General features: G+C 32.2%; 2 protein-coding genes and 1 non-coding gene across 3 annotated transcripts in view; all 3 read right to left on the bottom strand.

Moving 5' to 3' along the window:
• LOC129220880 (cubilin-like) overlaps positions 1-1,819 on the bottom strand; it is a 156,988-nt gene extending 155,169 nt beyond the window's left edge. Inside the window, 1 exon segment of the mRNA XM_054855315.1 lies at positions 1,769-1,819. Coding sequence (XP_054711290.1) covers positions 1,769-1,819 — 51 coding nt within the window.
• Positions 1,820-2,367: 548 nt separating this feature from the next.
• LOC129220316 (60S ribosomal protein L35-like) lies at positions 2,368-18,448 on the bottom strand. Its single transcript, XM_054854716.1, has 3 exons — positions 18,315-18,448; positions 14,574-14,710; positions 2,368-2,625 (listed from the first exon to the last, which is right to left on the bottom strand). The coding sequence occupies exons 1-3, from the start codon at positions 18,315-18,317 to the stop codon at positions 2,394-2,396; spliced, it is 372 nt and encodes a 123-aa protein (XP_054710691.1). The 5' UTR covers positions 18,318-18,448; the 3' UTR covers positions 2,368-2,393.
• On the bottom strand, positions 6,864-6,933 carry LOC129221658 (small nucleolar RNA SNORD61). Its single transcript, XR_008580535.1, has one exon. It is a non-coding gene; the product is annotated as a small nucleolar RNA SNORD61 (small nucleolar RNA).
• Positions 18,449-20,319: the final 1,871 nt, after the last annotated feature.

Below are 20,319 nucleotides of genomic sequence, written 5' to 3'. Positions count from 1 at the left end.
AACTTACTTACAGATAAAAATGAATTTAACATTTTTGGTTAAATTGTTGTATAATTGTAAATAGAAGAAAAAATTAGGAACTTAATCTTAAAACTTAGTTGGATCAGTTTATCAGGACGGTGATTTTACATATCAGCATCAGGACTTGGTAGTTTGGAATTCTTTGATGATATTAATGAATCATACTGTTCATTTAAATATTTTAAAAAACAATCAAAACCCTCAATCTCCAGATTTGAACTTAATGTAACATATTCAGAGATATCTGAAGGCTCGATTACGAAAATACGGCCTTGAAATGAAAATAGAGTTAAAAACAGTAAGACTTAAAAGTGGTTGAACAACTTACTCACAAATTATGCAAAAATAAAGAAAGAAAAAAGAATGAAATGTATTCCTAGATGTTAAAAAGAATTTGTTGATACTGCATGATATTCTACTAAATGACTTAATAAAAAGTTTGGCTATTGTTGCAAGTTTATGAAGAAAACTATTTATCACAGTAAAACAACCAATCTACCAGCTCTTTTATTTGGCAAGCTGTGGGAGATTAGTATTAGCCTAAGTGCAAATTCATCATGTTATCATAATGCCCAGGGCTGCAGAGTCGATAGAAAAATGGCAGACTCTGACTCCTGGAGTTTGAAACGTCCACAAAGCCGGCTTTTTTCATTTATTAATTTTAATTTTTCAACCCCTACCCCCATCATGAGGAGGGAGGGGGGGACCTATTCCCATAGATTGAAATGCTAATTCTTAATAAAATTTTCATACTTTGTAGTAAACATGAAATGCATGCCAATGTTAGAAATTCAATAAAATCGATTTTTCCAATAGTTACTATTTTAAAAGTAAGACTACTTAAAAATCTCATTTAAAAAAAAAAAAAAGTTGAAATGGATTAATTTGCTTCCCTTTAATGTTCAACAAATAGATGACCAAATGGTGTGCTGTCAATTTTCAGAAGTGTAACTTGAGCGATAAAAAGTTTTTTGCTACTTAGGCAAAAAGCCTATTCCTTCTTTTCAAAAAGCCTCGGGTGACAGCTAAAGGTAATTTCAGTTGTGAATCAGCTAGAGGGTGTGCGACTCGAACCATATGAAACCAGTAACGTCACCAAAGTCTATATTGAACTTGGTCATTTTAATTGGTTGGTTCTATAGGATTTTATGGTGCAACAGCGTTAATAGGCCATACAGCACCACATTGTAATAGGTGTGAAAACACCATAACAGTTGATATTAGTCATTCATTACAGTATTGAATCTTTTCTTTTTCAGGGGAAAAGCCTTATAAATGCAGCAAATGTGGAAGTGCCTACTCACAATTAGCTGGTCTGAGAGCCCACCAAAAAAGTTCTCAACATCGCCCTAAAATTAAAACTGATGACGAGTAGCAGTAAATAAATTCTTAAAAGATTTTTATTCAACTTGTTGATGCCTCACTCGTTTATTAAAAAAAAAATTATAAAATGAAAATAAAATATTTTAGCGATTCAGTACTCTACTTCCTGATACAGACATCCACACCCAGGGTTGGTATTTTTTCTCCGGGACAGCGGAAAAGAACATGGAAAAATGGAAACCCAATCACAAGAAAAAAGTTTAGTGAGTTCTGTTAACAAATAGTAATCACATCAAAAACAATTTTAAAAAAACCTTTTAACTCTTCCCTACAAAAAAGAAGGCTTCACACATCCTAAACCCAAAAACCCTCACCCTTTAAAATATGATATCTAGTTTTCCCCGCCATGTAACTGCCAAACTACCATTGCCTGTTTTCCTCTTTCATCACTACCTTTACGAGAACCTGCCTCCATCATCAACTTCTCACCAGTGAGGATAGATCCTTTAAATAGTTTTAAATCCTGTTTAACAGGTAGCTTTTTGCTCACAAAAGCTACCTCACTTCACAAAGCTTCCCGCCAAACAGCATTGCAAATAATTTTAAGGATCTATCCTCACTGGTGGATGATGGGGGCAGGTTTTCACGAAACTAGTTGTGATGAAAAAGGAAAACAGCGAGGACGGTAGTCAGGCAGATACTTGGCGGAAAAACTGAATATAACTTTTTAAGGCTGAGGGTTTTGGGGTTTAAGATTATAAAGGCCTTTTTTGTGGGGAAGAGTTAAACATTGTATTTGCTGTAAAAGAAATAAATCATCAGCAAGTTTATTACAAGAACCCCATAAAATTAATATTTTGCAAGATCTCATCTGAAGATAATAGAAATCAAAGGCAACACCAAGTTTCTATATGTGGTTAAAACCTTTTTTGCTTTCTTGCCATTGAGTTCACTTAATACAATTCATAAAAAAGTGTCACTATAATAGTTGCAAAATATCTAGAAAAAATGAATTCAGTTACAAAAGTTTGAAATAAGCTTTAATGAAATTATGCCTTTACAGCATATTTCCTTTGTGGCCATGATCGCATCTTCTTCAATTCTTTAGGGGTCTTTAAATTTTTTTGATGAGGTGTAAGTTCCCTACGCATTGCCCTGGTCTTTTTCGGCCTAAGATCAGTGGGCTTGTACTTCTTATTCTTGAATGCTTTCTTTAAATTTTCCTTTGTGTTCTGGTTGATTACTGTCAAAACTCTGGCAATAGACTTCCGCACGATATATCTAGAAAACAAGACATAGTACTTAATTAGGAAATGATAGAGTGGATAATATTTAAGTGAATTAAATACAGTTCTTTATCAGTTCCAATTCATGAAAGAACTACTAAATGTATGAAATTGAAGTCACTTGAAATTACTATCATATTTTACAACTACTAAAAAGAAATAACATTACTTATCAGGAGATGAAGAGTTCATCAGATTTCTTCAGGAGAACGAAAGTGTGAGACATCATTTGAGCGGTAACAGTAGGATTAAATATATAAATAAAATAATTGTAAAGCAGCCAGATAAATGTGTCATCAGGTAACTAAAATCATCATATCTCATTCAGGAGAACGAAAGTATTTAACATCATCTGGCACGTTATTGGCAAAAGCAGGTGAAACAATGGTCTTGCACAGCGTCTGACAAAGGCAGATTGATTTATGATGCGGGATATAACTTGGATGGTATATAAATTTTTTTTTGGCACCTAAGTTTTTGTTTGATTCATGTCAGGCATGTGCGATCCAGTAATATTGACTTACGACAACAAAAGCAAAAGTGCCATCAGGTAACTGAAATCTTCAAACTTCTTCAGGAGAACGAAAGTATTTAACATCATGTGACAGAGTTTGTTGGTAAGATTTTGGGGATGGTAAACTGATCAACAGAAGTAAAATCTATCTGTATCAACCCTCAAAACTGAAAGCATTTGTTGGTACAATAATAAATCACTCACTGCCAATGTAAGAAGGAGTAAATAATAAAATGTGGCAGAAGTGATGTAGGGGGGGATCTAAATAGGGAATATGGATTTGCAAGTTCTTATCAGTTATATGATGTCATCAAATATATTTCAGGAGAACGAAAGTATTTAGCATCATTTGACACTTGCATGAACCTAACACAAAATAGCCGTTAATTGCAGACAGTATATTTACATACTTGCATAAGGATATTACTATAAAAAAAATTCTTATCTTTGAAAGAGTTGCTATAGAGCTTTGTGCAACTAAAGTAAAAATTAAATAGCCTAACAATACTGTTAAAAATTTAAAGGAAAAAAAATCAAGATCCAAGTGTTAAAATATTTCAAGACTGGGGAAAAAAAGCTACAGGGTGTTACAACAAAGGCATTAAAATTAGCAAGTGCTAGTCAGTCATATGATGTCATCAATAATATTTCAGGAGAACGAAAGTATTTAGCATCATTTGACACTTGCATTAATTTACAGAAAACAAACTTCAATTGCAGAAATTATTTCTACACATACTTGTATTAACAATAAAAATACTTGTATTTAACGTTAAAAACACTTAACGCAGAATTATGCTTTGAAACAGAGCACAGCCAAAGCAAAATTTAACTGATTCGAATATTTCCTATTTGTTAATTTGACATTTAAAATACAGGTTCTTAACTGTCAAATAAAGGCAAATTAGAAGGGTGGCTTTTCTCATAATCTGCCTTATTTGCAGTCATCACAGTTTTCATATTAGTTTCTTTTAATCATAGAAAAGCACAATGCAAATAGAGCTAATTTATCAGTATAATTTTTATTAGTAATTAAATAAGAAATTCAGTATGTTTATTTTCAGCTGCATCCGAACTTGAGAACAAACAGTTTCTGTCTTATCCCCTTCAATCTCTGGGAATTTGTGCCATTTATTTCTTGTGTCCACCGGCCACTACATCAAACGGTAGAAGAATCAAAAACATCGCAATCTCGTCTTTTTTACCCCGCAGACACATGCGCACTTAGAACAGTGTGGGAAATGAGTATTTCATTACGAGGGGCACAACTGCTCCTGTAATTCTGATTTTGTAGAGCAATTTTAGGAATTTTTTATTAATTACATTTTCAACAAGAAAACAAATTTTAAGAAATGTTAAATGTGTACATTCTAATAGTTTTGAACAATGACTTCAGTTTCAAACTTTTATGGCTTTTCTGTTACAAAATTGAAGATTTGATGCAAATTGGTATTCTACAAATCAAATAATTAGGGTATGAAAATGTTTAAAAAGTCTACACCATTAAAAAATTTAAATCACTTATTTTTTTCATAAAGATTGTCATTTGAAATCATTAAGTACACTGCAGCGACATTTAGCTTTGCCATTTACATTTAAAACATTTAGTTTTCTACTCGCATTATGAAATTTATGATATTGTATCGGGCTCAATACGTTTTGAATCACTCACTGAGATGCAAAACTAATTTCTTATGTGGTCATTCCCACTTTTCAAATTTAAGTTTATGAGCAGAGATTGAGATCATGTGAGACAATATGTTGACCAATGTGTGTAAGAAACACTACAAATTAAAAAACAAAGCTTTTATGGACTACATTTTTACCATCATTAAATTATCAAAGCAAATTTACAGTCCCTTCATTTAACAGTAGTCCTCATAGTTTATCAGGCCACTACTTTCATGCATAATCATTGGGATTCAAATATAGAAAATTTCAGAAGACATTTTGGAATTTCCTGCAGAATAAATAAGACAAACAATAAGCAACAAAAAACAGTAGTAGTATATTATTTCTTAAAAAGAAACTGAAATTATAATTGTATATCAAGAATTCAAGTCCCCTCATTCAAAAGTAGTCCTCATAGTTTATCAGGCCACTACTTTCATACATAATCATCGGGATTAAAAATTATTTCCAAAGGCTTTCCTAAAATCTGTAAGAAACACTACAAATTAAAAAACAAAGCTTTTATGGACTAAATTTTTACCATCATTAAATTATCAAAGCAAATTTAGTCCCTTCATTTAACAGTAGTCCTCATAGTTTATCAGGCCACTACTTTCATGCATAATCATTGGGATTCAAATATAGAAAATTTCAGAAGACATTTTGGAATTTCCTGCAGAATAAGACAAACAATAAGCAACAAAAAACAGTAGTAGTATATTATTTCTTAAAAAGAAACTGAAATTATAATTGTATATCAAGAATTCAAGTCCCCTCATTCAAAAGTAGTCCTCATAGTTTATCAGGCCACTACTTTCATACATAATCATCGGGATTAAAAATTATTTCCAAAGGCTTTCCTAAAATCTGTAAGAAACACTACAAATTAAAAAACAAAGCTTTTATGGACTAAATTTTTACCATCATTAAATTATCAAAGCAAATTTAGTCCCTTCATTTAACAGTAGCCCTCATAGTTTATCAGGCCACTACTTTCATGCATAATCATTGGGATTCAAATATAGAAAATTTCAGAAGACATTTTGGAATTTCCTGCAGAATAAGAAACAATAAACAACAAGAAACAGTAGTAGTATATTATTTCTTAAAAAGAAACCGAAATTATAATTGTATATCAAGAATTCAAGTCCCCTCATTCAAAAGTAGTCCTCATAGTTTATCAGGCCACTACTTTCATGCATAATCATTGGGATTCAAATATAGAAAATTTCTAAAGGTACCATAAAATTTAGATGGAACACTAAAATGCTAAAAAAAAAAGATTTATATTTAGCACATTTTTGCAATCAAACTTATTAAAGAAATGGTTAAATAGTCCCTTCATTTAACAGCTGTCCTCAGTTGATCAGGCCACTACTTTCAAACTTAATCATTGGGATTTAAATAAAACTATGATGTGTTCCTAAAATCTGAAGGAAAAAAAAAACTTAATATAAATTCAAAAGCTTAAAATCGAACATTTAATTACTTTTAATAGAAAATGATTACATTTAGCCCCTTCATTTAACAGCAGTCCTCACAGTTCATCAGACCACTACTTTCAAACATAATCATTAGGGAAGTAAATACAACAAGGGTGCCCATATGCAAAACTTTAAGGGAGGGGGGGGGGGGGGGCTCAGATATTTTCCCAATGGTTTAGCAGGATATTTTCCCCATAGAAACAGATTTATGTACATATTAGAGTTATTCAAATTTGACATTTTTAATAACTTATTCATTAATTGCTGGAGAAGACCTGTTATTACAATTTTGCAAAAAAAAATAGTACTAAAGCAAGGTAGTTCCAATTTCAAATGGGGGGGGGCTAGAGCCCTCACTTGCACCCCTCCCCCACATTGGCACCATTGAAATACAATGTAAACAAGCATACTTTCAAAAATTTATACAAGTTTTGAGATACTAAGGAACCTAGTTTTTCGTAAATTGTAAAAAGGTTGTGAGCCATGTTAAGATTCATAGGCATTCTTACAATTAAGGGTAGGCTAGATGTGAATCAAAACATTCAGATGAGCTATGACCTTAAAATGCTCAGATCTTCTTAGAGGGTATAAATTTTAATCATGATGTGATCATGTATAGAAGCATCATCATAGCATATTGATATTTTCCAACATCAGGGGAATACATGCAAATCTTTGTAAAAATGCTAGCTCTTCTCCCCAAAGCAGAATACTTAGTGATGTTCTGCATTGTAAAACCATTTGACTGATTTAAGTTCTTTTTTTTTTTGAATATAAATCAAATATGTAGCAATAGATAAGCATTTTTGAAGAAATTTGGTTAGTAACGCCCCAGCATTGAGATGCATAATTGAACACTATTATTGGTCTTGACCATTGCATAATTGTAACTCATATTCCTGAATTTCATTTAAACACCTCTATGGTATACTCCACACATCAGATCAGGCTTTTCTCATAATCTGCCTTATAAGCTGTCATCACAGTTATTCATTGCACAATTTAATCATAGAAAAGCCAAATATCATAGCTGCTATTGTTGAAAACTTAAGACTAGAGAGACATGCGTGTAAAATTTTGAAAATCTTCACAAATAAATTTAATAATAAAAATTTGAGCATGAAAGGGATTTTTAAAATAGCAGTAGGGATTTTGTAAATTAAATGCCTATAGGACTCAAAATTCTGTTTGAAAATCCAGCGTTAGCGTATATTGAGGTGATTTGAGATTAACAGCAGCGAAAATTTAGAACGGCAACAGAAAATATTACTGCTTTTCTTTCAATACATTTCAGATTTTTAGAAAGCATACAAAATATTTTTGGAGAATCTTTTAGGTTCCACAGAAATGCATAGCAGGGGTCTATATAGGCTGAAATTGGGTCCACTTTGCGGCCCCTTCACAAAATTCCGCATCGTAAAAGCGGCCCCATTCACAATATGGCAGATACCATGCAATTAAAATTTTTTTTGAATGCATCACTTTTTAAGACCTTGGATTAAATCTAAGAATTTTAAGCATCTTTTTTTATATATTACGTCATTTGCTCTTATTCTCGTTAGGGCTTTTTCAATGAAGTATGACGACTAAAAATGCTCTGAAATTACGTTTATACAGAAAAAAATGCTATAAAAATTTCTTTTTCACGAAAATAAAGAAAACCTACGAATATTTTGCTTTTTCACAAAAGGCGGACCTAAAGAATAAAACCTGGATCGGCCCCGGCATAGCATCTAAAGTTTTAGAAACTGAAAAAAAACCCCTCCTGTATGAAACGATTTTGATGTAAGCAACCTTAAAAAATAAACAGAAATTCTTTCTTGCAGAAAAAGAGTATATCTGATAATTCAATTACTCAGATCTTCTTAGAGGGTAAAACAATCATGTATCATTTATAAAAGCATCATCATAGCATTGAATTATATTTAATAAATTTAAATTGATTTACTGACTTGCATTTAGTTTCAAAACCAAATCTATCATTTTTAAGAGCTTTTTTTCCTTTTGATATTTCATACCTGGTGTAAACTATGTTATGAAGCCATTTGTTGCACATAAAGCTGAATTCATCGCTAAAAAAATTTGGAGGGGGGGGGGGGGGCCTAAATCTGTGTATATTTTTCATTCTTCCATACCTTTTGTTTTCAAAAAATGAATAGAGCTGCTTTTTTGTCTCACTACAAAATACTCAGGCTTTTCTCTCATAATCTGCCTTATATGCTGTCTTCAGAAATTCAGAACTTAATTTAATCACAGAAAAAGCCATTACATCCCCGAATTGAAAAATAAATCACTCTTCTGCAAAATAAGAGAAAAAATCCTAAATACAATTTAAAACTGTCTGAGAGTCGATTGCGGCGAACAGTAAAAATATCAAGTTGAAAACAAGTTGCGTACCACTAACATACAAGCATGTTTTTAAAATTATATTTGCTCCCTTTTCATCAAAAAATATGATGGGTTTTTAGTTTTTAAAAAGAATTAATGAATATTCTATCACCTTTTAAAATAATTAGCATCCTATAACTATGTAACATGATATAAATCATTACATTTGAATCAAAGGAGTCTTGGTATTAAACAATGCTTATAAACTAAATGTAACGAGAGGCAGTACATCTGTAAATTCAATTACTCAGATCTTCTTAGAGGGTTAAACAATCATGAATCATTTTTTAAGGAATCATCATAGCATTGAATTATATTTAATCATGATGCACTCGTTTGTAGAAGTCAAGAAATTCTAAACATGGCAATCATACCCGAAGTGATTATTAGTTACTTAGCCCAAAACAGGGGAAGGATAGTTTTCTACTCACAAAGGAATAAACAAATAAAACTTTGCACATTCTAAAACATAATTTTTTTACCACTTATACACATAAAAAATGCATTTTGGAAAGTGAATAAATAGAGATTTTTTCTCAAAAAATAAATGAAGTTGGCATGAAACTGCATTTTAGCAGATAAGATTCACTTTTCAAGGAAACAATCAGATTTGAATTTTGACATCTTGAATTCAAATATTGTTCTCAACAACCATGCATGGAGATAGGATGCCACTCATTAGGTTTTTTCTTTCTACAAATGTTTACTATCCTCCAGAATCTACTCTTCTCTTTCTTTTTAACCTGACACTCTTGTGCATTACTTAAATCCTCTTAGACAGAAACAAAATCCAGCACACAACAAACCTTCTCTTAATGGATGGTGGCATGTGTATGTAAGACATAGACCACAGAAACGATCAAGGACAATGAAACCCTATCCCAGACAGTTCTATCTGGTCTAAAAAAATAAAAGTTGTCTGAGGGAAAAAAAAGTTGTCAGCAGGGAAAAAAAAGTTGTCAGCAGAGAAAAAAAAGCTGTCTGCAACTATCAGACATTTATTTGCATGAACTGCTGCTGATGCAGGGAGAAAATGATGGCCACCTGCCCCCATAACACCAAAACAATCTTTTTTAAATTGTTTACTGAAATAGCAAATCTGAAATCAAAATAAAAAATAAGGCATAATTTTCTTTGTACAAAAAAAAACATGTCAGCGAATTGAAATGTGAAGCATCTGATATGAGAATCTAACTTTTACTCTTATTTTTTCAAGTTAACTTTGCATTATATGGAGGCAAATAAATGAAGTCTATTAAAACCATCATTTCAAGATTCTGAAACGAAATGCAGTTTTTTTTACGAAATTCAGTTTTTTACGAGTCAAAAATTTAAATGCTGAATAGATGGTTTTAATTCTAGTTTCCCTGCAACTGTGTCGATAGATATTAATGATATGCGTGAAATGCACCGCCAGCTCAGTCATTTCCAGCCGAGGACTGCAGTTTCGTGCTTATTAGCACTCATCAGCCCAGCATAGGAAAGTGACTGAGCTGGAAATGGAAAAACCTCTTAAGGAAGCCAAACAAACTGGTAGCTAATATAGAATCTGCTAATTCTATATTAGCTACCAGTTTGTTTCGCACTCTTGGCTTCCTTAAGAGGTTTTCCATCTCCAGCTCAGTCACATTCCTATGCCGGGCTGATGAGTGCTAATAAGCACGAAACTGCAGTCCAAGGCTGGAAATGACAGAGCGGGCGGTGTATTTCACTTATTTCTGCTTTACCCCTGGCTAATGGGCGGTAATTTACTGAATATTAATGATATGTTTATCATAGGCTTCTAAAATGCAATTCTAAAATAATTTAAAAAAAAATTCTTTTATGAGCGGTTCTTATACTTTTGGAGCCTTCTCTTTGAAAATTGCAATCTCATGGCATCCGCTTCGAGCATCGGATTTTACGAATTTTTTATGTGAGCCGTTCTCAAAAGGTGGGAGCAAACACAGACCTCAACTTTGAAGCTTCAACACCAAATAACTTTCATTTTAATTAACTCAAAAATTTTTGAGTTAAACTATAATACTGTATAGAGACAAGAATTGACATAAATTATGGAAAAAATGATCTTCAAATGCCCTTAAAAAAATATTTTCTTTGCTAAAAGGCACAATTTTGGACATACCAAAACGTTAACTGAGCAAATGTACCATTGAAAAAAATTTTTTTAAAATTATTTCCATATGTTTCAAAAAAAAAAAAAAAAAAATTAAAGGTATGAATCTTACACTGAATAACTGTTTGTTAATATTTTACACAAATAACAAAAGTAAAGATAGATTATTTACTTCGTAAACGATTTTAGAAAAACGTATGTTTGAAATTTGATGTATGTCCAAAAGTTACGATCTTTACAATGCTATTATTTGAGAACTAAGTATATGATGTTTTCATTTTAAAGGTATTTATCGATCCTCAGAATCAATTTTTAATTGTTTAAAAGTGTTTTCATAAGCTTTTATGCAGTATCTTAGAAAAGAAAAATGATTTTTCTTAAACATACATGTGAGATGTCCAAATGGTGTTACGATCTTGACGCCGATAATTCTGTCTGTTTATTCCTAATTTTTTATGATCCACTGTCTTTTAACCTCAATAAAAAAGGTTATTATAATGTTATCTTTAATCCATTGGTATTTTGCATAATGCTACACATTGAACAATACATAAATTACAGTAGAAACATGGCTGGTTATGTTCGTAACGAAAGCCATTTTGCGCTAAAATCGCCAAGCAAACCTCCATTAGCGACAACACAGTATACGATAAGCTAAAGGTTACCAGAGGGGAATTCCAGTTTGACAAATTTAGTTTATCGTCAGCTGCACCAGTTTTGACAACTTTATCACCTGCGCTAGCAATTTTTTTATTTTTTTATTTTTAGAGTTAAAAAAAAATCGTCTGCAGTTGATTTGTAAACAAATATCGGTTGGTAATTTTCATTCTATCTAGAGATTTGAGAGATAGTAAGCCTTTTGAATTAACAACATGTTTTGAAAAATTGCTTTAAACAATTTAATTAAGTTCTTTTATGGAAATTGTGTTGTATTTATATGCTTTTTGAAGTCATTATTGATTTTTAATACCTATTTGCAAAAGGATTTATTGCAAATTTTAATGCTCACACGAGATTATGTCTCCTAGAAGTAGAACAAAAAGTGAGGTTCTGGTAGAAGTACATTCGAAGTTTGGAAAATATCTGCAGAAATGAAAGTTAATAATCCAGAGAAATACAAATGTTATTTAATAAAAGAAGCTACGAGTTTGTATAGTTATTTCCATGAAGCTTTTTTTTTTACCTTTCATCAACTTCTTCAAAATGATTCCAAAACTTTATTACATGTAAAGAGCAGTATGTATAGCCATTCAAGTACTTCATTAATATCCTCTTTATTATTAAATTTCAAAATTCAAAAAGTAGTAAATAAAATTTTCATTGGAAAAGTTAAAAATCATATTAACAATTGTCAAAAATGGTGAAACTTAAATTATGATGATGTCCAAAATCTGTTACCTACAGGACAACAATATCCAAAATCTGTTACCTACAGACTGCTGATTTGATTTGCTAATTAACAATTTTTACAAATACCTGCTGTCTTTTCATGTTCACATATTGTGTTCTAGGTATGCATGCTGTAGAATAAAAGCAAAATTGATGTCGAATTTGAAAATTTTTGAAATTTCTCAAAATGATGAGAATATTTCCTAATCAAGTCATTATAAAGGTTCAATGCCAGACCCTAAGTGGTGATAATTTTGAAGTTGGTAACCCTATCTGAAGCGATCATATTTTTTCCTCATCCTTACTATTCCTTTGCAGTTCTAAGTTCATTTCGCAGATATATATTATTATTGTTTATTAAATCATGAGTGGAGAAAAGTGCTTACCAATGCCTTTTCAGAAAAGTTTATAACACCGCCACTAATTAGCTGTGATAAAACAAACAACCATTATATTTATTTGGCAGTAGCAATTATTTATCCCTTGCAGGAGCATCCCAAGAGTGCCCTTTTTTTTTTCAAAATTAGCCGATTTTGTATTAGCCAATTCCTCTAATTTGACTTTAAAAAAGGTTCTAAAAATTATCGGTTTATACACAGAAATATGCATTATTTTGCTTTCAGATTTGCTCTTTCAATAAACAATTTGTGACAGATCCGATCTTGTTTATCAGAATTTTGTGAAGAGTCCATTTTGTTTGATCGGGATTTTGTGAAAAGGTCCGTTTTGTTTGATCGGGATTTTGTGAAAGGTCCGTTTTGGTTGATCGGATTTTTGTGAAGGGTCCGTTAACGGACCCAAATATCCTTAAACATTTCATTAATATTTGTGGACACAGTTGACGCAAAAGCAAAAATAATCGGATGTTAAAAGATTGCATTTTTCAAAATGTAGACATCTAAAAGAAAAAAACCGGTAATTAAAAGTTTATTTAAAGTTAATCATTCTTGTTAGCATCGAAAAATCAAAACCCATATAATTTTCTCCCAAAATAACAATTAAACATAAGCTGGTAAAATGATGAGAATATTTTCTAATCAAGTCATTATACAAGTCATTAAAAAGGTTCAACGTCAGACGCTAAGTGCTGATAATTTGGAAGTTGGTAACCCTATATGAAGCGTTGGTAACCCTATATGAAGCGATCATATTTTTTCCCCACCCATATCCTCCCTTTCCCCTATCCCTTTGCAGTTCTAAGTTCACTTCGCAGATATATATCATTATTGTTTATTAAATCATGAGTGGGGAGAAAAGTGCTTACCAATGCCTTTTCAGAAAAGTTGACAACAACACCACTGCTAAGCTGCTAATTAGATGTGATAAAACAAACAACCATTATATTTATTAGGCAGTAGCAATTATTTATCCCTTGCAGGAGCATCACAAGAGTGCCGATTTTTTTTTCTTCCAAAATTAGCCGATTTTGTATAAGCTGATCCCTCTAATTTGACTTAAAAAAAAGTTCCAAAAATTGTCCGTTTACACACAGAAATATGCTATACACAGAAATATGCGGTTTATACACAGAAATATGCTTTCAATAAACAATTTGTGAAAGATCCAATCTTGTTTATCAGAATTTTGTGAAGGGTCCGTTTTGTTTGATCAGGATTTTGTGAAAGGTCCGTTTTGGTTTTGGTTGATCGGATTTTTGTGAAGGGTCCGTTAACGGACCCAAATATCCTCTGGCCAGACCCCTGTTGTCTGTTGATTATCATTCCTAGTCTTTTTAGCTGCAGTAAAAATCATTCAAGTTAAGCAGATTGATTTTTTACTTTTCTTCCTATTACATTGTAAAAATGAAAATCCCCTAATGTTGCGGATCAAGTTAAATTGAAGAAGAATGAAGATGTATGTAGACGTAAAAATGTAATTTCCGTTATTTTTTTAATTATTAACTTATTTAATCTGATGCTCGTATCAATTAGAAATTGGGTTTCATATATGTAAGTTGGCTTTAATTTTAATGTTTTAGGAGACTTTTACAATAAAATAAGATTGTTTCTATATATCGAATTTTTCCCCCAACAATTTTCCCCAACTACTTTGATATATGAAGGTCCGACTGTATATTACTTATTACAGGCTGTTTGAGGTTCCTAACAAACTAGTGTCCTTATTCTTCTTAATGAACAATTTTGAATGCCGATATAAGAAAACTTGTATTTTAATTACTAAATCAGTTTAAAAAATTACTTCAAATATGATAAATACATTTTCTGCTACCTTCCAAGCATATTAGCATTTTTATAAAATTAGTTTTGGCCAGTTTTTACCAGTGACATAGTCATTTTTACCAATCCATTTAATTTCCTTAAGTTCTGACATCATCACAAGAAGCTAAAGTTTTAGTACTAGGATACTTCAGATTCACTCACATTTTTGACAGCTTAGAAGCAGCACCACCAGTCACTTTAGCTATCCTTAACGCTGCAAGTTCTTGTTTCAATTCCTCTAATTGCTTTTCAACCTCTTCCTTTTTCTTACCACGAAGTTCTCGAGCTTTAACTTTGACCTATAACATGCACAATTGATACAGTGAAACACAACTACAAAAAATACCTACAAAACAAAACATGTCCCCATTTAATTGTTCAAAATAACATTGCTTAAAGTCCATTATGACAAATAAAATTTTCAGTCCCTTAAAGCTCGTTGTAACAGGAATTAAATTTTTTAAATACTTGCTTATTGTGTTGGGAAAAAAATCTGCTACAGGATTAAATTGGATTTAAACTAGAGACGTACCGAGTAGCATTTTGGCCGAGTAGCCAAGTACTCGGCCTTTTACTACTCTGCCGAGTTACCGAGTACCAATTATGTTTTAAGTAGAACCACTGACACACATGTGATGAATTTAGAACTTATTAGAATAGTAGTATAGACCTCCTTATCCATATAACCGTTTTTAAAACTAAATTCCTGCTGAAATTTAATTATGCATTAAATAAAAAGTTTTGTTTGTGTCAAAAATTTTACAAAAAAATTTTTTTTTTTATAAAATAAATAAAAGGTATGAAAATAAAGTTGGAATTAAAACAAATTACAGTAAAATCCCTCTAATGCGGACACTAACAGGACAATTTTTTTTGTCCACAGGACAGGGGTTTAATAATGTTATTTGTATTGGAACTGAGGAATAAAAAATTGTATGCATAAGAGGGGTGTCCGTTAGGAGGGGTTTCACTGCATACCAATCAATTATAGTTCTAGTCTGCTAAACATAAATTTTTAAAAGTAGATAAAACAAATGTGCAGGAACACTGCAGACACCTGTTTCTGCCCCCCCCCCCCTACAAGGAACGTCTTTTTCAGTGCATAACATGCGAGTTAAAGAATGTAAAGACATTCGAAAAAAATCAGACTTTTGTCAGATGCCTTTAAATTCACGAGCTCCCATTTTGTGCATTGAAAAAGGAATTCCTTGTAACGCCAAAACACATGACTGCAGTGTTCCTGCACTGTGCTTTTAACGTTGTTTTATTTCCTTTTATTTTTTAAGCAAAGGTATTTTTATATTTTTTATAACTAATTTTTTTTGTAGCAAAACACATTTTTAATATAAAAATTCCATATTTTCTATACCTACCTTTTTTGCATAATTTTTAATAAATAAGTTTTATTTACTTTGGGGACATTAAATGAAGATTTATTCCATTGAAGCATTACAAACTTCATTATTCTCAAAATTTAAATTTGACTTATAAATTTTAATTGTAAATGATTGCAGAATATAATGCTTGCTTTTTTTTTAATATAAATTTTAGTATCTGTCTTGGACAGTATTCAATTTTTTGCAACTACTTGGTATTGGCCGAGTATTTGATCAGAATTTCGCGGAGTACCGAGTACTCGGCAAATTGGCCGAGTAGTTACCGAGTACTCGGTACGTCTCTAATTTAAACTCTTTCATTGGTAATTTTCAACCATAAAGTGATAGTGAGCACAGTATGAAACCCCAGTTTTTAAAATACAGTAGGCCCTCGTTTTACGTGCGGGTTACGTTTCACGGAAATGCAGCGTAAATCGAGACCTAATACTAGTGTTAAAATAGGGGTTAGGTTGCATAGATAACAAAATATTTCATTCTAGTGATGACTAATTGTATAATAAGTTTAATGTGTACTTATATCGATTTTTATGCATAACATGCATAAAGAAAGAAAATTAATTTCGTGTTCTGTTCATAAAGAAGAGTCTTTTAGCAGTCATTAAGAATTTGCAGAGCATTAGTGCATCCATGATCACTTTCGTCATTTCCATGGCAGAATATTCCTTAACTAACAAATCAGAAAGATCATTTCAATTGTATAGGAGTGGCTCAAAATTTTCTCCAGGGGCCCAAGTTCGGTTATTAGCATGCCAAATGCAGTTTATTACATGTAATCTGCAATCTTTAGGAGTCTGGATTTTGAAAGAGAGGAAAATGTTATCTGTGTGCATTGCCGCATCCGCGTGAAACCGAAATTCATCCACGTAAAATAAAATAAAGGTGTCGAATCTTAAACCGTGGAAAACAAGGGTCTACTGTATTCAAAACCAAGATAACAATTAGCTATCACTTGTTGAAAACAATATTTAACTTATTTTTACTTTAACTTATTTTAATTTACATTTGAAGCCATATTTTATACAGAAATAATTGTTGTTGTAATTGTATCCGATCTTGTAATAAAGAATAAATCATCTCGAAAGCAGATGGCTAATCAAGCTTTTACATAGTAAAACTTCAACAAGTTGAAGCTACAAAGAAAAAAATTTGAGTTATCGAAAACGAAAAGAGCAAGAAATTACGACAGATGATATATAAAAAAATATTACTACAGAGTTTGTCCTTTTTTGAATTGAAGATTATTTTATCAATGGCTGAATTTATTCTTTCTGTTCATCACCAGAATGCATTATAAGATCTTCCATTATGCTCAACAAAATAAGGTACTCTGTAAATAAAATTCCGTTGCTATATCCATTCTAGATACGAAATTTCAAATGCCAATGCTTTTTGTGGAAGCTTGTATTCTTACGGATGGAAAGAATTGCTCTCTAGCAACCTGTATTCACTTTACTGAAGCCTCTTTAAATTTTAAATACCTTCCTTTATTAAGGATTTTTATACTTGCATAAAATTTATCATTCACAATCACTTGCAGGTAAATGTTTCGATTGTTTTAAAGTTGATGAGAGTGTACTTAAAGTAAGGCACGCCAAACTTCAATGCAAGTAAATTCTCCTTTGCTTCGCCAAAATTAACTCAAAAAAGAAAGGTACTAATATCTGGCCACTAAAATTATCATGTGTCAAAATCTAAACATTCTGGTGAGTTTTGTATTCCGTTTTCATACGTATTCCACAAATAACATTTTTGATGTTGCTCATAAGGGACAAAGGGACAAGGTTTAACTTTATACTAAATACAATAAAATTGCCAAAGCTATCATCAAGCTTACAGCTGTTCTGATACAACTTTCATAGACACGACAAAAAAACTAAATTAGCCGAAAATTGCAATTAATAACTAGAACTTATCAAGAATGCTCAATTCAAGACATGTAGATGTTGAAAAAACAAACGGTATTTTTTTATTTATGGAGTTTTTTAAAGCTAATTCAACCCAGATAAATTTCGCACTAAACTGTAGATCTAAAGTAAACAAATCACAAGACAAGATTTTAGACTTTGATGTTACAAATTGCAAAAGAATTCATTTTAAATACCTTTGCTATACACATAAGGTATTAACTTGATTGCAGGTCTCAATGAAAACCTTTAAAACCTAACGCACATCAACAATATTCGTAACACGTTTGAATAATGCACCTTGCTTACCCTCTTCTGTCCAAGTTCGAAATTCAACGAAAACTTCACCTTAAATAGCGAAGGAACGATCGCTATACTATCACAATATACCACTAGTATTTAAGCTGGTAGCGAACTACTATTTAAAAGTTATTACGAACATGTGCGGAGTAAACCTGCGAGAATAATCGAAAAAGTGACGTAAATAATCCATTCACATCTAAAACATCAGGTCACGTAGAACACATTATACATTGTTAAATTCATCTAATAACATAGGAGAGCATAACAATATATATATTTCAACTCAAAATGGCACTTACCATCCTTAATTTTAGATTTCCGAAGTTTTAGATTAATATTTACAATTTTAACACTACGGTACCACTTTCAGTACAAGGCAAGTTGCGATGTTGCCACTTATATGTACAAACTAGGTTTTCATTTTGATTTTCACTAAGGTTGCGTTCGACAAGCTCAACCGGTCAACGGTACTAACCGCAGCGTTTATGATCAAACGGTTACCGAAACCGGTTACTGTTTTAAAGCTGTTGATTGGTTGATTGGAGCAAGTGATCATTAACTATCATGTGATCAACCAGCTGGTAGCTACCTGTCGAGGTCCTCGAACGTAAGATACTACAGATGACGCTGTAACTAGGATAAAAACGGAACCAACTTGTCTACTACTATCTTCTGCTATTAAGTTGCCATAAATCATTACTTTTCTAATTATTTCTAGTAATTGATATTCTTATCTTTTTTCCGTATTTTGTGCTTGGTTTGTTAGGAATTGTTTTTTTTTTTTTTTTTTTTGAATGCAGAAAAATTCATTAGCTACAGATTTAGTAGTTTTCTTTTCATATTTTGATTTTTTGTATTGATATCTGCTTGTACGTTCATTCTCATGCTCTTTTGCTGTTTTCAATCATTTGATATCTTTTTAGCACCTCTATTGACTTTCTAATTTTGACTTTTATGGGGGGGGGGGGGTCGTTCCCCGAAATTCTTTTCAAAACCGAAGTTGGTTAAAGTATAGTGCCTAGGCACTATAGTTAAAGCTATCTTTGGGAAAAAAGGATTTGAAATTTCACCCTAACTGATATTACTCAAAACAAATTTTCAAGCTATGCAGGGAGTTGATTGATTAAATAAAATGGGGGGGATGGAACCTCCTCCCCTCCCTATAAAAATTTCGGAGTTGAAGTTTTAAAACGCAGATTTGGGCTGTCATTGGAAAAGCTGGCTATCATTGGAATTGTTAGTAGGGAGGGAGTCAGGGTATACGGATCTGCTTCGTAATATGTTCGAAATTGAAATCTTATTAAAACTCTACCTACCTTTAGAACTAATATTAGGAAAAGAATGGTTTAATCCCTTGTCCCCGAAATTGTTTTTGAATAGAAATCCTGAAAAACACTTTAAACTGTAATGTTAGGCGAAGGCCAGACCCGGATTAGCGTACCCGCTGACCTAGCAGTGCAGGGGAGCCCACATCCTTAAAGGGACCAACAGCCCAAGAAATGAAAAAAAAAAAAAAAACACTAAGACTTATAACGTTGCAAATATACATTGATGGTCCCTGTGGAGGCGCCCAACAGATTTTGTTGCAGGAGGCCCTTAATTTATGGATCCGGGTCTGGAGAAGGCGAAAGGTTCGGGTCAGTTCTCTAAATTTCTTTGATGTTGAAGTATTAAAAACGCCTTTTTAGGCTATATGCTGAGACGCTAGGGATGTTTATTCCCCTTTGATTTTTTTTTTACATTGAAAGTCAAAAAAGTGAGTTTAGAGTGTGTGTCTCGTGTGATGACAGTGGGAGATAGAGGAAGCAAAAGAGTTTTGTGGTGATCTCCCCGGAGATTTTTGGAATTAAGGTTCAGAAAACGCAATTCTAACGCTATCTTTGGGGATGATAGAGGAAGGAGTGGTAAACTCTGAAGCTCTAAAGGCATAATTCCTAATAGCATATTTTAAAGCTGTCTTCAGGGTTGCAGTGGCGGATCCAGATGATGCTGTTGGGAGGAGCGATTGAGTAATGCATTATAGGGGGGGGGGAGGTGATTGATGAAAATAAAATTTAGAAAAAGTTTAAGAACTGAAGCATGCTTCCCCCCCCCCCCCCCCGAACAATGTGTACCGTTTAAGGAGTTTGAATGAAAGTTTTAGTGTTTCGAAAACCAAGAATAAAAAATTAAAAACAAAAAAAAGAATTTTTACTAATATTCTGAATCCATTATCTAAATTAAACCCTTCAACTTTACATTTGTTTGAGGACTTGTGAAGTATTTTCAGTTGACCATTCCAGGTCCTCAATTGTACTTTTTTCC

Source organism: Uloborus diversus, chromosome 4 (assembly GCF_026930045.1).
Source record: "Uloborus diversus isolate 005 chromosome 4, Udiv.v.3.1, whole genome shotgun sequence".
Taxonomy (NCBI): domain Eukaryota; kingdom Metazoa; phylum Arthropoda; class Arachnida; order Araneae; family Uloboridae; genus Uloborus; species Uloborus diversus.
Note: the sequence above shows the minus strand (reverse complement) of the source record. Positions and strands in the feature narration are given on the sequence as shown.